Source organism: Epinephelus lanceolatus, chromosome 5 (genome assembly GCF_041903045.1).
Source record: "Epinephelus lanceolatus isolate andai-2023 chromosome 5, ASM4190304v1, whole genome shotgun sequence".
Lineage (NCBI taxonomy): Eukaryota > Metazoa > Chordata > Actinopteri > Perciformes > Serranidae > Epinephelus > Epinephelus lanceolatus.
The window spans coordinates 47,167,518-47,181,615 of NC_135738.1; the positions used below are offsets into that span (position 1 = coordinate 47,167,518).

The 14,098-nt window shown below is 40.3% G+C and overlaps 1 protein-coding gene and 1 long non-coding RNA gene across 9 annotated transcripts in view; one reads left to right on the forward strand and one right to left on the reverse strand.

The window, feature by feature from the left end:
* Positions 1–14,098, forward strand: part of akap13b (A-kinase anchoring protein 13b) — a 207,203-nt gene that overhangs the window by 168,533 nt on the left and 24,572 nt on the right. Inside the window, exon 31 of one of the 8 annotated variants that reach the window (XM_078168284.1) lies at positions 2,856–3,831. The exons of 6 other annotated variants lie outside the window; for them this stretch is intronic. In XM_078168284.1, the coding sequence (XP_078024410.1) occupies positions 2,856–3,005 (150 nt within the window). In that variant the 3' untranslated portion in view covers positions 3,006–3,831. Of the gene's footprint in view, positions 1–2,855; positions 3,832–10,837; positions 11,093–14,098 lie in introns of those variants that run through there. One more of the 8 variants, XM_078168285.1, reaches the window with a different exon arrangement.
* The window catches only part of LOC117262164 (uncharacterized), a 67,857-nt gene continuing 57,689 nt past the window's right edge, over positions 3,931–14,098 (reverse strand). Inside the window, exons 2-3 of the long non-coding RNA XR_013491658.1 lie at positions 13,222–13,328; positions 3,931–10,351 (exon numbers count right to left, since the gene is read on the reverse strand). This is a non-coding gene — a long non-coding RNA (uncharacterized LOC117262164). The remainder of the gene's footprint in view (positions 10,352–13,221; positions 13,329–14,098) is intronic.

The window sequence follows — 14,098 nt, forward strand, 5'->3', positions numbered from 1 at the left end:
ATAGAAAGGGGCAGGACCCTCCACTTTTCTGTGTTAGGTTTTAAATTTGTGAGCTCTCTAAAAAATTTGAGTTTGAATTTGATTTGAAAAGTCTAACCTAGACATCTCATCTAGCTTTGGCAAATTGAGGGAGTCAAACAAGTTGGCAAAATTTGCATTAGAGGCCCGAGACCTGGTGGTGTATAATTATGAATAAAATTATTTATAGCGGTTATTTATTTGTCTAGGCTTAATTCACAAACCCCCTGTTTTGGATTTAATTTTGTAGATTCTCTGAGTAAGTGTTTACAAACATTTCCACTAAAAATGCTGTTATATTCATATTTCAAATTTAAAATCTTATGATAAACTTCTTATGAAAGAGAGTTCCTATCCACCTTATTCCGAGCCCCCATGATACCTTGCGTGAATTATGGGCGCAGCTTCCAGCATGGAACCGAAACCAGCATTTTCCAATACTAAGTTTGCTAACAGTATATCAATCAATCAATCAATTGCTTTATTTCCTGTTCTGTCCCCAGTGGGGCAATTAGTTTCGCAGCAGTGGGAGCAACACAAAGTACAAAAATACACAAATACACACAGCATAATAAACACATTGTGGACAAGCCTAATAAATACTCACTCATACTCATGTTAAAAACAAAAAGAATTAAGATGTTCCGCACTAGTGAATAAGCTACCTTTTCCTCCTGGCGTTTAGAAGAGAGACAGCAGAAGGAACAAGGGAGTGCTTGTATCTGTTTGTTTTAGCAAGTGGGAGTCTGAGCAGTGTACCTGATGGTAAAAACTGAAACTGTTTGTGTAGTGGATGAGAGCAGTCGGACAAGATGGAGTTTGCTTTCTTAATCAACTGTATGTTGTAAAGATCCTGTAAAGTTTCCTGCGCAGACCCCGTGATTTTACTACAAACACTAACAACTTTGTTTAGGAGATTTCTCTCTTTTACCCTCAAGGATTGAAACCAACTTCTGTCTTCTATAAGATACTTATCTTCTTTCCAAAAGCAACTGGGAAATAAAACCTGAAACACACCACCTGTTATAGCTCAAACAAGATTATGTGATTACACCTCCACACCACAGACATCTCAAAGCATTGTTTTTATTTTTATTTTTTTCCTTTTCAACCGAGCACACTAGCAATTAGCTTGCCTTGCTCTGTTAACATACTGTTGACTTTAACATGGCCCAAGCTAGCTTATGGTAAACATCTGCTCCTTCTAAAGATGATTTTTGATTTCTGATGACTTCTTAAAGGTCCCATATTATGAAAAACTCACTTTTTCTGGGATTTGGGGTGTTATTTTGGGTCTCTGGTGCTGCCACACACATGCAAACAAAATAAGACCGTCCATGCTTTTTTGAGTGAGATACGGATTTCGGAAAATACCCCACCTGCAGTTTCCAGATGAGCCAGTCAAATTTGGCGCGGACAATGACGTCATTAGCCGGCACATTTGAATATTCCCATCCACCACCCACCACCCCCCTCCCCATCCCCCCTCCCATCAGAGCATACACACAGTGTCTCCACCAACCAGATACAGCGCTACCTTCTCAGAGATCCCAGCCGCAGAGGACAAAAGAGCGGTGTGAAGTGAATTCATTTTTGAAGGCAATATCTCTGCTACAGTTGGCAAAAAACTGTTGGTGTGTGCTAACCACTTCGAGACTGACTGTTTCTCCAACCTCGGTCAGTACAAGGCAGGATTAGCCGGGAGACATTTTCTAAACGAGGGGTCACTTCCAACTTTGCGTGGAATACCTGCAGACGAGGGACTTGTAAGTATACAAATAATAAGCTGTGTTTCTTTTGTAGATTAGCGTGAACTCGTGCGTGTTTTAGCATGTGTTTTGCCATTGAGAACGATGTAAGGCTAACCGCTAGGTTCTAGTTAGTTTGCAGTCAGCGTGGTTTCTCCTGCAAACCCAACGACCAGCTACACTCTCCACCAGGTTTAAGAATTGGGAACTTGTGAACGTAATGCATTTGAAAATGATTTCTAAACTGAAATATGTTGTGCACAAAACAGTCCAGTGCGAAACAAGTGAGACTACGACTACAAGTTCAGACAGCAAAGGTTAGCTAGCTGCTACCGTAGCTTTTGGCACATCACACCACAAGTTACAGTAGAATCCAAACATTCTGTGTAATACGTTTCTGATCTAACTGCCACTTACTCGAGTGATTAGCCGACAGGCAGCAATCAGACCTGCATTTATTTGTCAAAATGTGTGGCTGTACTCTGTGTTTGATTGTGAATCAGCTTTTATCAAACGTTTTATGTCTTACACGCTTACTTAGACAGCACGCTAATTTGGCTGATAGCGAATTGTTACTAATAAGCTGAAATGACAGCTGCCTGTATGTAGACAAACTTAGTTTGACACTTCGTCGTAAAATTAGGTAGATACTTATCAGCGGAGAGGGAACAGGGCATGAGGACAGCAGGACAGAGGATAGGAGGACAGAGGATAGGAGGACAGGAGGACAGCAGGACAGAGGACAGCAGGACTAGCTTACAGTGACTGATAAAAAAATAAACTTCACTCAGTACTGTCATGTCAGTAATATTATTTATAAATTAATGTTGCTGTTGTAAAAAGTACTGCTGCTGCTCTAGAAACATTAAGTTATATTTGAAATATTCAGTTATCCTGTTCTGAATTTATTCTTTTTAAATCAATATATTTTCTAAAAAGCAATTATTTAGAAATGAAAAAGAAGCGATAAGAAGTATAGATAAAAGTAGTAGTATCGATAAAATCTTAATGATACCCATCCCTAATGTTGATGGGTTTCATTTGGCGCAATATCCGTTTCAGATACTTAATTTTTCCTTTGTCTTTTAGAATACATCACAGCAGGGCCCTGGGGCCCACCACCTCTCCACTACAGCCAGATTCCAGGATGTAGGATGTCAAAAAGACCCTCCACAAACTGTCTCAGTGGGCACACAGTCTGTTGCATCTCAGAAGATGGTAGTAGTAGTATTGCAGTAGTATTTATTGAAAGCACAATGTAAGCGGTGCTCATTATAATCGCACATTAATGTGCTATTTAAATCTTAAAAGATTTAGTCCCCCCCTCCCATTCCTAGTAGTGGTATATCCCACTCTCTTTCCAACGGGCGGGGCTGCTTGGCAGCAGTAGCAGCATGTGCCTGGATCCAGCTGTCCACATCCCGCATCGCGGGGTAAGATGTACACTGACACAGACACAGTTTAACTTACACAAGTTACAACACATCCCATTTACTGTTACAACAAGCCCCAGGGCCAGGCTGATAATATAAACTGTCTGCAACATTTCTCCTGCATTGTTCAAAAGCCTCCTCAATTACAAGTGCTGCTAAGCTAAAGGCTAATGATTAAGCTCAGAGTTTAGTGATAGTCAGAGAGGACAGGAGAGAAGGAAGAGGGAGAGGACAGGACAAGAGCAGTCAGTGGCGGAGCGGCTCGTAGGTAATGGCTACCTGTCTGTAGGCTCCACCTGTCAGTGAGACAAACATGAAAGATGTGCAGTTTAACCGACGAGGAGCAGTCATTACGCGCGACTGTTACGCACGGTTGTGAGGTGCGCAGTGGCAGATCTCACAGCACACTGTTTATAAACCAGTTTACCAGTTTAATTGCAGGAAATGTTTAGTTGTTAAGCCATTTCTCATAAGTATAGACATTCACTGTATATCCACTTTTCTACATGTGGCTGCTGCTGGCTTGAGTCTTGACTCTCTCGTTATCAATAACTTGCAATACTGAGATAAATGTTTAAACTCCAAAAAAAAGTAATTTATTACGAACAGGTCAATAAAACAGGTTTCAAAATTCAAAATATCTTGTAAACAAACGAAATATTCAGTATTACACATTTTCTTTGGTTACTTTTCTTTCATGAAAGAAAAAGAGGTAGAGTCTGCACACTTACTCCATGCCACAAACTTTAATAAGTAAACAACATTTCAATCCCAGAGGGATCTTCATCAGGTCTGAATGTTAGAAAGTGGATACACACACCTCTATTTATAAAGTCATGTGCAACAGGTGTGGTTAATCATCCAAAACCATCTGGGTTTTTTTTAAAAACATCGACCAGAAAAAACAAACAACAAATTCAATCCAGGGTAACAATTCAATACAAGTACATCAAAAACACTATGAAAAAAATATATATATTAGAAAATTTCATCAGAAACAGGACCTACAGTTCAAAAACATCAAAAACATCTCAGCAGCAGCAACCATATTAAATGCATTATATTCAATTAATCAACGTATTAGTCTCTCCAACAATATAACATTACAGTTAACAGATCATTGAAAATGCATCTTAGCAGCAAATCCACATCTCATGTATTTTAAATAAGCCTCATCAATGAAAAAAATCAAATGGTTAAAGGGCCAGTGTGTAATATTTGGCATGGTTTATTGTCAATCTGAATCTGAATCTGAATATTCTACCCATTAATATGTTTATACAAGTGTATAATCGCTATAAAATAAAATTCATTTGATTTTCGTAGCCTTATAATTATGCTTTTATATATATATAGCAAGGGCCTTGCTTTAGAGAGGTCGCCATCTTGCGCCGCCATGCATGTAAGGCAGCCCGAGCGGACAATCCAGCCAGCCAGAGAACGTGTTTCGCGTGTATAAATGAACCAACGAAGACAGCGGGAGGAAGGAAGACGGAGGAGGAAACAGCAGAGAGTGTTAGTAGTTCGTCGATAGAGAGTAGTGAAAAGTTTTTTTAGTTATAAAGTTTGCGAATGGACCACACTTACCACGCAACAGGAGAGAATGAACCCGAACCGTCATCTTCAAGGAAAAGAAGACGCAACTTCACTCCTTGTGATGCACTCTCTGCGGCGCTTTTCCTCCTGATGATATATCTCCCCAACGATGGTAGCAGTAGCACCGAATCCCATTCTGTGCATTCAGCCTCTCTTCTCGCTCGCTCAGCATCAAACACATGGAGTTCCTCATCTGTATGCTCCGGCTCAAACAGGTATGGCTCTGGATCTGTGTCCGCTACAAGAAACTCTTCAAAATCGCGTTCAAAGTCGTCCATTGCAGCTACTATAGTCCGGAGATATTGCTAGGCTAAATAAACAGCTGAGCTCTGTTTACTGGCTACGCTGTCAGTCAGTGTGCGGGCTGGAGATTGGCGGAGCAGAGAGGGGAGGGGGGTCCCCACTCGGTATGGTAAACGAGTATGTGTGTATGGTGTGTGTGTGTTACGCGAGAAGAGTCAGAGTTTGGGACGGAGTCTTTTACCCCCTGGAGTGTTACCGGAGTTTCTGGAGTGGTCAAATAAACGGGCCTTTTTCCCGAACGCTCCTCTGGTCTCCTGCTCGTGAGGGATTCATTACAATATCGTAACATGGCTTAGATTTCTAAATAAATATTCACCTCGTCGCTAGATAGACCTACTCCTGAAAAACTCGTGCACAAGGCTTTTTGTCCCTACAAGGCAACCGTCATTTACCTGACGGGAGGGGTGAGCGAGTGAGCCCTGCAATCTAAAATTTGACCACTGATATCACTGTTTTCAACCCATTTTACACACTGGCCCTTTAAGCTCGCAGATCCTGAACACCAAAAAAAGTGTTCACAGTCATGTCCAAATTGTCTATTGGGACATGTAAACCAACAAAACAATATAGAACAATATAGAAATATATAAAGATATGGAAACATGTTAGTTCATCACTTGAGTAAGCCAAATGGTTTTAGAGAAAATGTTTGATCTCATATTCTTGATTCAAACCACTAGGAGAAAGGGTCTGGAGAGTGAAGATATAAAAACTCTCTCTTTTCAATAGCAGCAGGAGGCATCTGGCAGGACCACGGCAGCAGCACAACCACACACGTCACGCTGTCCAGGCACCGCTGCGATATGAGTTAATCTGAGAGACAGTGGAGCACAAAGGCTCCGGAGAAGAAGCCGAGTTAGTGACATCCAGAATGGCCGAGGTAGCAAGATGCAGTAATAGAATACGAGAGAGAGAGAGAGAAGGAGAGAAGGTGCCCGGTGTATTATAGGGGGGTCCTCCGGCAGACTAGGCCTAAGTCAGCCTAACTAGGGGCTGGTACAGGGCAAGCCTGAACCAGCCCTAACTATAAGCTTTATCAAAGAGGAAAGTCTTAAGTCTAGTCTTAAATGTGGAGACGGTGTCTGCCTCCCGGACCGTAACAGGAAGATGATTCCACAGGAGAGGAGCCTGATAGCTGAAGGCTCTAGCTCCTGATCTACTTTTGGAGACTTTAGGGACCACGAGTAACCCTGCGTTCTCAGAGCGCAGTGTTCTGGTGGGATAATATGGCACTATGAGCTGACTAAGATATGATGGAGCTTGACCATTTAGAGCTTTATAAGTTAACAGTAGGATTTTAAATTCAATTCTGGATTTTACAGGGAGCCAGTGCAGAGAAGCTAAAACAGGAGAAATATGATCTCGTTTCTTAGTTCCTGTTAGTACACGTGCTGCTGCATTCTGAATTAGCTGGAGAGTTTTTAAGGACTTACTAGAGCTACCTGATAATAGAGAGTTACAGTAATCCAGCCTAGAGGTAACAAAAGCGTGGACCAATTTTTCTGCATTTTTTTGGGTCAGGTTAGGCCTAATTTTCGCAATATTACACAGATGAAAAAATGCAGTCTGTGAGGTTTGTTTTAAATGAGAATTAAAAGACAGATCTTGATCAAATATTACTCCGAGGTTTCTTACGGTAGTGCTAGAGGCCAGAGCAATGCCATCTGGAGAAACTATGTCATCAGATAAAGAGTCTCTGAGTTGTTTGGGGCCAAGAACAATAACTTCAGTTTTGTCTGAATTTAACATCAGGAAACTGGTGCTCATCCAAGTTTTTATGTCTTTAAGGCAGTTATGGAGTTTAGTTAATTGATTACTTTCTTCTGGCTTCATCGATAAATACAACTGAGTATCATCCGCATAACAATGGAAATTTATAGAGTGATTTCTAATGATGTTACCTAAAAGAAGCATATATAGAGTAAATAGGATTGGTCCGAGCACAGAACCTTGCGGAACTCCAAAACAAACTTTGGTACGTAAGGATGATTCATTATGAATGTCAACAAACTGAAAACGATCAGATAAATAAGATTTAAACCAGCTTAGTGCAGAACCTTTTAGGCCAATTAAGTGATCAAGTCTCTGCAGTAGAATTTGATGGTCAATTGTGTCAAACGCCGCACTAAGATCTAATAAAACAAGTACAGAGACAAGTCCTTTGTCTGAAGCAATCAGAAGGTCATTTGTAATTTTAACTAGTGCTGTCTCAGTGCTATGATGCACTCTAAATCCTGACTGAAATTCCTCAAATAAATTAATATCATGGAGAAAATCACACAGCTGGTCTGCGACTACTTTCTCAAGGATCTTTGACATAAAGGGAAGATTAGATATTGGTCTATAGTTGGCTAACACCTCTGGATCCAGGGTGGGCTTTTTTAGTAGAGGTTTAATTACAGCTACCTTAAAAGACTGTGATACATAGCCTGTTAATAAGGATTTATTGATCATATCTAATATATGAGTGTTAACTAAAGGAAAGACCTCCTTAAGTAGCCTAGTTGGGATGGGGTCTAAGAGACACGTTGATGATTTAGATGAAGAAATCACTGCTGTCAATTCTTGAAGAGAAATTGGGGAGAAGCAATCTAAATATATATTAGGTCTTACAGCTGTGTTTGAGGTTAGATAGGTACTATCTGAGGACAGGAGGTCATGAATTTTGCCTCTAATAGTTAGAATTTTGTCATTAAAAAAGCTCATAAAATCATTACTGCTAAGGGCTAAAGGAATACAAGGCTCAATAGAGCTTTGACTCTCAGTCAGCCTGGCTACAGTGCTGAAAAGAAACCTGGGGTTGTTCTTGTTTTCTTCTATTAATGCTGAGTAATAGTTTGCTCTGGCATTGCGGAGGCCCCTCTTACAAGTTTTGAGACTGTCTGTCCAGATTAAACGAGATTCTTCCAGTTTGGTCAATCGCCAATTCCTTTCAAATTTTCGCGATATTTGTTTTAACTTATGGGTTTGAGAGTTATACCAAGGAGCGAACTTTCTTTGCTTTTTTAACTTCTTTTTAAAAGGAGCTACAGAGTCAAGTGTTGTTCGCAGCGAGCCTACAGCGCTATCGACAAAATGATCAAAGTCGGTACAGGAAACCTCTGTTACTGAGGGACTTGGTATTGAATTTAACGACAGAGTAATCTTTTCCTTAAATTTTGCGACAGCACTATCTGATAAACATCTAGTATAGTAACTGTTGCTGAGTGGCGTGTAATCGGGTAAAAAGAAATCAAAAGTAATCAGATAATGATCCGATAGCGAGGGATTCTGTGGAAAGACTTTTAGGTTATCAATTTCAATTCCATACATCAGAACTAGATCGAGGGTATGGTTAAAACAATGAGTGGGTTCATGTACACCCTGACTGAAGCCAATGGAGTCTAATAATGAGATAAACGCGGTAGCCAGGGAGTCATTATCAACGTCGACATGAATGTTAAAATCTCCTACAATAATAACTTTATCTGATTTAAGAACTAAACTGGATAAAAACTCTGAGAATTCAGATACAAATTCAGAATACGGGCCAGGAGCACGGTACACTATAACAAATAAAAGTGGCTGCGAGGTTTTCCAGGTCGGATGTAAAAGACTAAGAACGAGGCTTTCAAATGAATTATAATCTAGTTTAGGTTTAGGGCTGATTAACAGACTAGAGTTAAAAATGGCTGCAACTCCCCCTCCTTGGCCGCTGCCTCGAGGAATGTGGGTATTATTATGACTGGGAGGAGTGGATTCATTGAGACTGACAAATTCATCTTGACACAGCCAGGTTTCTGTGAGACTGAGTAAATCAATATGATTATCTGATATTAATTCGTTTACTAACACTGATTTAGACGATAGAGACCTGATATTTAACAGTCCGCATTTAATTCTCCTGTTTTGTCTTTCTGTCACAGAAGAGATTTTAATTTTTATGAGGTTGTTATGCACAACTTCTCTTTGTTAAATTTTCTCTTTGTAAAATTTAAATAATTTAGGTGGTCGGGGGACAGACACCGTTTGTATAAAACTATGAAAACTATGGCTGGGTAACTGAACTAGAAGCTCTCCGAGTCCTGGTCTCAACTCTGGGTTGTCAGGGATTTGATTTACTAATAAAGTTTGCCAGGTTCTTAGAAATGAGAGCAGCTCCATCCAAAGTGGGATGAATGCCGTCTCTCCTAATAAGACCAGGTTTTCCCCAGAAAGTTTGCCAATTATTAACGAAACCCACATCGTTTGCTGGACACCACCTGGACAGCCAGCGATTAAATGATGACATGCGCTAAACATGTCATCACTGGTCAGATTTGGGAGGGGTCCAGAGAAAACTGTCCGACATCGTTTTTGCATATTCACACACCGAGGCAATATTAATTTTAGTGACCTCTGATTAGTGTAACCGGGTGTCATTGCCGCCGACGTGAATAACAATCTTACTGAATCTACGTTTAGCTTTAGCCAGCAGTTTTAAATTTTACTCAATGTCGCCCGCTCTGGCCCCAGGGATACATTTGACTATGGCTGCTGGTGTTGCTAACTTCACGTTCCTCAGAATAGAGCTGCCAATAACCAGAGTTTTATCCTCAGCGGGTGTGTGTCGCTGAGTGGGGAAAAGCGGTTGGAAACGTGAACAGGCTGGTGGTGAGCCGTGGGCTTCGGCTTGGAGCTGCGCCTCTCACGAACAGTTACCCAGCCTCCCGGCTGCACGGGAGTTGCCGGAGGACAGTTAGCAGAGGCTAAGGCTATGCTATGTGGCTCCGCACCGGCTACAGGGGGCTGGCTAACTACCGCAGCTACTGAATGGTTTTCCATGGTGTGGAGCCGCGCTTGTAATTCACTAAGCCTCGCCTCCAACGCAGCAAATAAGCTACACTTATTACAGTTACCACTGTCGCTAAAGGAGGCAGAGGCATAACTGAACATTTGGCACACCGAGCAAGAAAGAGCAGAAGGAGAAGCCATCGCTAATTGTAAAGCTAATGTAGCTACCAAGGCTAGTAACGTGCAAACAACAGCTAAGAGATTAGCGAGAAAGTCGTAGAAAGGAAGAGAGCTATAAGTGCTTAAACAGAACCACTGTGGGTTAAGACTTGAAGTAGACGTTAAAGCAACTGAAGTGAGAAAGCAGGCTAGCAGAATTCACCAGAGCAGTACAGAGACGCTGTCACAGAAACACCGGAAATGACACAACTCGCTTACCGCAATACATCAGCACGTCAGGTCAGAACAGGTAAGCAATGGTACGAGTTGTATTCCACACACCTGAGCCAGAGAAAAAAGAGGGAGAGAAGGAGAGAGATCGAGTTTATGTCTGTGATGAATGAAGCCTTATTGTTTTGCTGCTATTAAACAATGAGAGACATGTTTTCTCCGTTCACTTAATAGTATATATATTCACACTACTGCGCACGGGGAGACAGAGACCTGCTCTGCTCCAGACACACTCAGCACCTTGGACAGCACGGCGCACCTGACTGTTGTCGATGTGTACATGTTAATTTAATTTCAGTCATTTTGTTTTAAATCTGGACATGTGCAGGTGGATTCAGCCAGTGCTAAGAAAGGTCCTATGCCTGTCTGTTGGAGAGATAGAGAAAAGATTAAAGCGTCAAATTGCGGTAAAAGATGTTGTATAAAAGACAGGCTACAGCTTTTTTTCCTTGTCCCCCCCTTGAATTATTCTCTAAAATGTTACTGTTTATTATCCCCCCCAACTATGAAATGGGATTTTCGCCCCTGCCCTCAAAGGAGGAAGTGGCTGCCTTACACGACTCTCACTTCAGCCAAGGGGCAGCTGGAGACCAAAGCAGTGACCAGCCAGATCAGGAGACTCCTGGCATGTCCAACACAGGACGGGATGGACGCCTGAATGGACACTATTAGTGTTGCAGATAAAACGCTGCTGTGTTTATATTTATACATCTATCTATTGTATTATTTAGTACGTTTTTTGTAGTTTTTCTTTTTTTTACATGTGCTAAAAATAAAGTTCTTTTGACAAAAGAGTTACTTGTCATTTCTATAGAAGTGTTTATATACATACAGTACAGGCCAAAAGTTTGGACACACCTTCTCATTCAATGCGTTTTCTTTATTTTCATGACTATTTACATTGTAGATTCTCACTGAAGGCATCAAAACTATGAATGAACACATGTGGAGTTATGTACTTAACAAAAAAAGGTGAAATAACTGAAAACATGTTTTATATTCTAGTTTCTTCAAAATAGCCACCCTTTGCTCTGATTACTGCTTTGCACACTCTTGGCATTCTCTCCATGAGCTTCAAGAGGTAGTCACCTGAAATGGTTTCCACTTCACAGGTGTGCCTTATCAGGGTTAATTAGTGGAATTTCTTGCTTTATCAATGGGGTTGGGACCATCAGTTGTGTTGTGCAGAAGTCAGGTTAATACACAGCCGACAGCCCTATTGGACAACTGTTAAAATTCATATTATGGCAAGAACCAATCAGCTAACTAAAGAAAAACGAGTGGCCATCATTACTTTAAGAAATGAAGGTCAGTCAGTCCGGAAAATTGCAAAAACTTTAAATGTGTCCCCAAGTGGAGTCGCAAAAACCATCAAGCGCTACAACGAAACTGGCACACATGAGGACCGACCCAGGAAAGGAAGACCAAGAGTCACCTCTGCTTCTGAGGATAAGTTCATCCGAGTCACCAGCCTCAGAAATCGCAAGTTAACAGCAGCTCAGATCAGAGACCAGATGAATGCCACACAGAGTTCTAGCAGCAGACCCATCTCTAGAACAACTGTTAAGAGGAGACTGCGCCAATCAGGCCTTCATGGTCAAATAGCTGCTAGGAAACCACTGCTAAGGAGAGGCAACAAGCAGAAGAGATTTGTTTGGGCCAAGAAACACAAGGAATGGACATTAGACCAGTGGAAATCTGTGCTTTGGTCTGATGAGTCCAAATTTGAGATCTTTGGTTCCAACCGCCGTGTCTTTGTGAGACGCAGAAAAGGTGAACGGATGGATTCCACATGCCTGGTTCCCACTGTGAAGCATGGAGGAGGAGGTGTGATGGTGTGGGGGTGTTTTGCTGGTGACACTGTTGGGGATTTATTCAAAATTGAAGGCACACTGAACCAGCATGTCTACCACAGCATCCTGCAGCGACATGCCATCCCATCCGATTTGCGTTTAGTTGGACGATCTTTTATTTTTCAACAGGACAATGACCCCAAACACACCTCCAGGCTGTGTAAGGGCTATTTGACTAAGAAGGAGAGTGATGGAGTGCTGCGGCAGATGACCTGGCCTCCACAGTCACCGGACCTGAACCCAATCGAGATGGTTTGGGGTGAGCTGGACCGCAGAGTGAAGGCAAAGGGGCCAACAAGTGCTAAACACCTCTGGGAACTCCTTCAAGACTGTTGGAAAACCATTTCAGGTGACTACCTCTTGAAGCTCATGGAGAGAATGCCAAGAGTGTGCAAAGCAGTAATCAGAGCAAAGGGTGGCTATTTTGAAGAAACTAGAATATAAAACATGTTTTCAGTTATTTCACCTTTTTTTGTTAAGTACATAACTCCACATGTGTTCATAGTTTTGATGCCTTCAGTGAGAATCTACAATGTAAATAGTCATGAAAATAAAGAAAACACATTGAATGAGAAGGTGTGTCCAAACTTTTGGCCTGTACTGTATATACATATATATATATATATATATATATATATATATATATATATATATGTACATATACATATATATATATATATATACATATATATATATATATGTACATATATATATATATATATATATATATATATATATATGTACATATATATATATATATATATATCATATATATATGTCAATTGTGAAAACTAAGGATTCATTATATATATATATATATATATATATATATATATATATATATATAATGAATCCTTAGTGTTAGTGTTAGTGAACACTAAGGATTCATTATATATATATATATATATATATATATATATATATATATATATATATATATATAATGAATCCTTAGTTTTCACATCCTTAGTTTTCACAATTGAGTTTAAACATTACATTACATTCTCATTACACGTCATAAAAACGCACTCTTCTTCAGTTCTGTGCTGTTAGTGTCCATAGTCATACCTGTAAATGTTAGATGTTCTGTGGGGTGTACGAACAGTCGGGCTCCAGGCCTGGATAGTGTATCAAACATGTAGGATGAACTGGAACCTGGTACATTACCCCAAAACCTAATAGGTAAAAAAGACACAAGTCATACTGTTTTATAAATATTTATAAAAATGTTAGAATGTAAATTGCAAATAAAGACTCAGCAGACAACATCACTGCATAGAACAAATACTGATCCAGGAAGCAACATGTGTTTTACTATGAAACTTTGATTTCATACAAATGATGTGGAGAAACTGTGACACATGGGTACATTGCACATATTATAGATTACAAACACAAGGTGAAGATGATTATAAAATGCAGCTACATTTTAGTAGAATGGTTTCAGTAAACATGACAGCTAAGACATCTGAATGTACCAGTTATCTCTATTCATTTGTTTTTGTATAATACAGAAATCTGTCATCTCAATCGGGTTAAATCTTTTGTGTTTTTAACGGGGAATGTGTTAGAAGCAGAATTTATATTAACTTTGGTATTACTACCCAACACGAGCTACATTAGTCTGATCGATAAGGCTGTTTAGATTAAAAAGGAGTTATGCTTTAGACCCCGTCATATACAGAGCTGAGTGCTGCTGTTGGTGTTTCCACATTATGTTGTAACTGACTATATTGTTAGAAACCTTTTGTACTCTGCAGCAGACCTTTTTAACTTCATTCAGTCAGAGAACAGACATACAGTTGTTCCCATAACATCAGATAAGTCACAGTTATCATGTTACAGCTGAAATACAAGACGGCTACAAAATAAAAACTTACCACTGAGGAGAAACGTCCTGCTCCTGGGTTTATTTCGAAGCTGTCTGTCCACTTGTGTTTCTTAA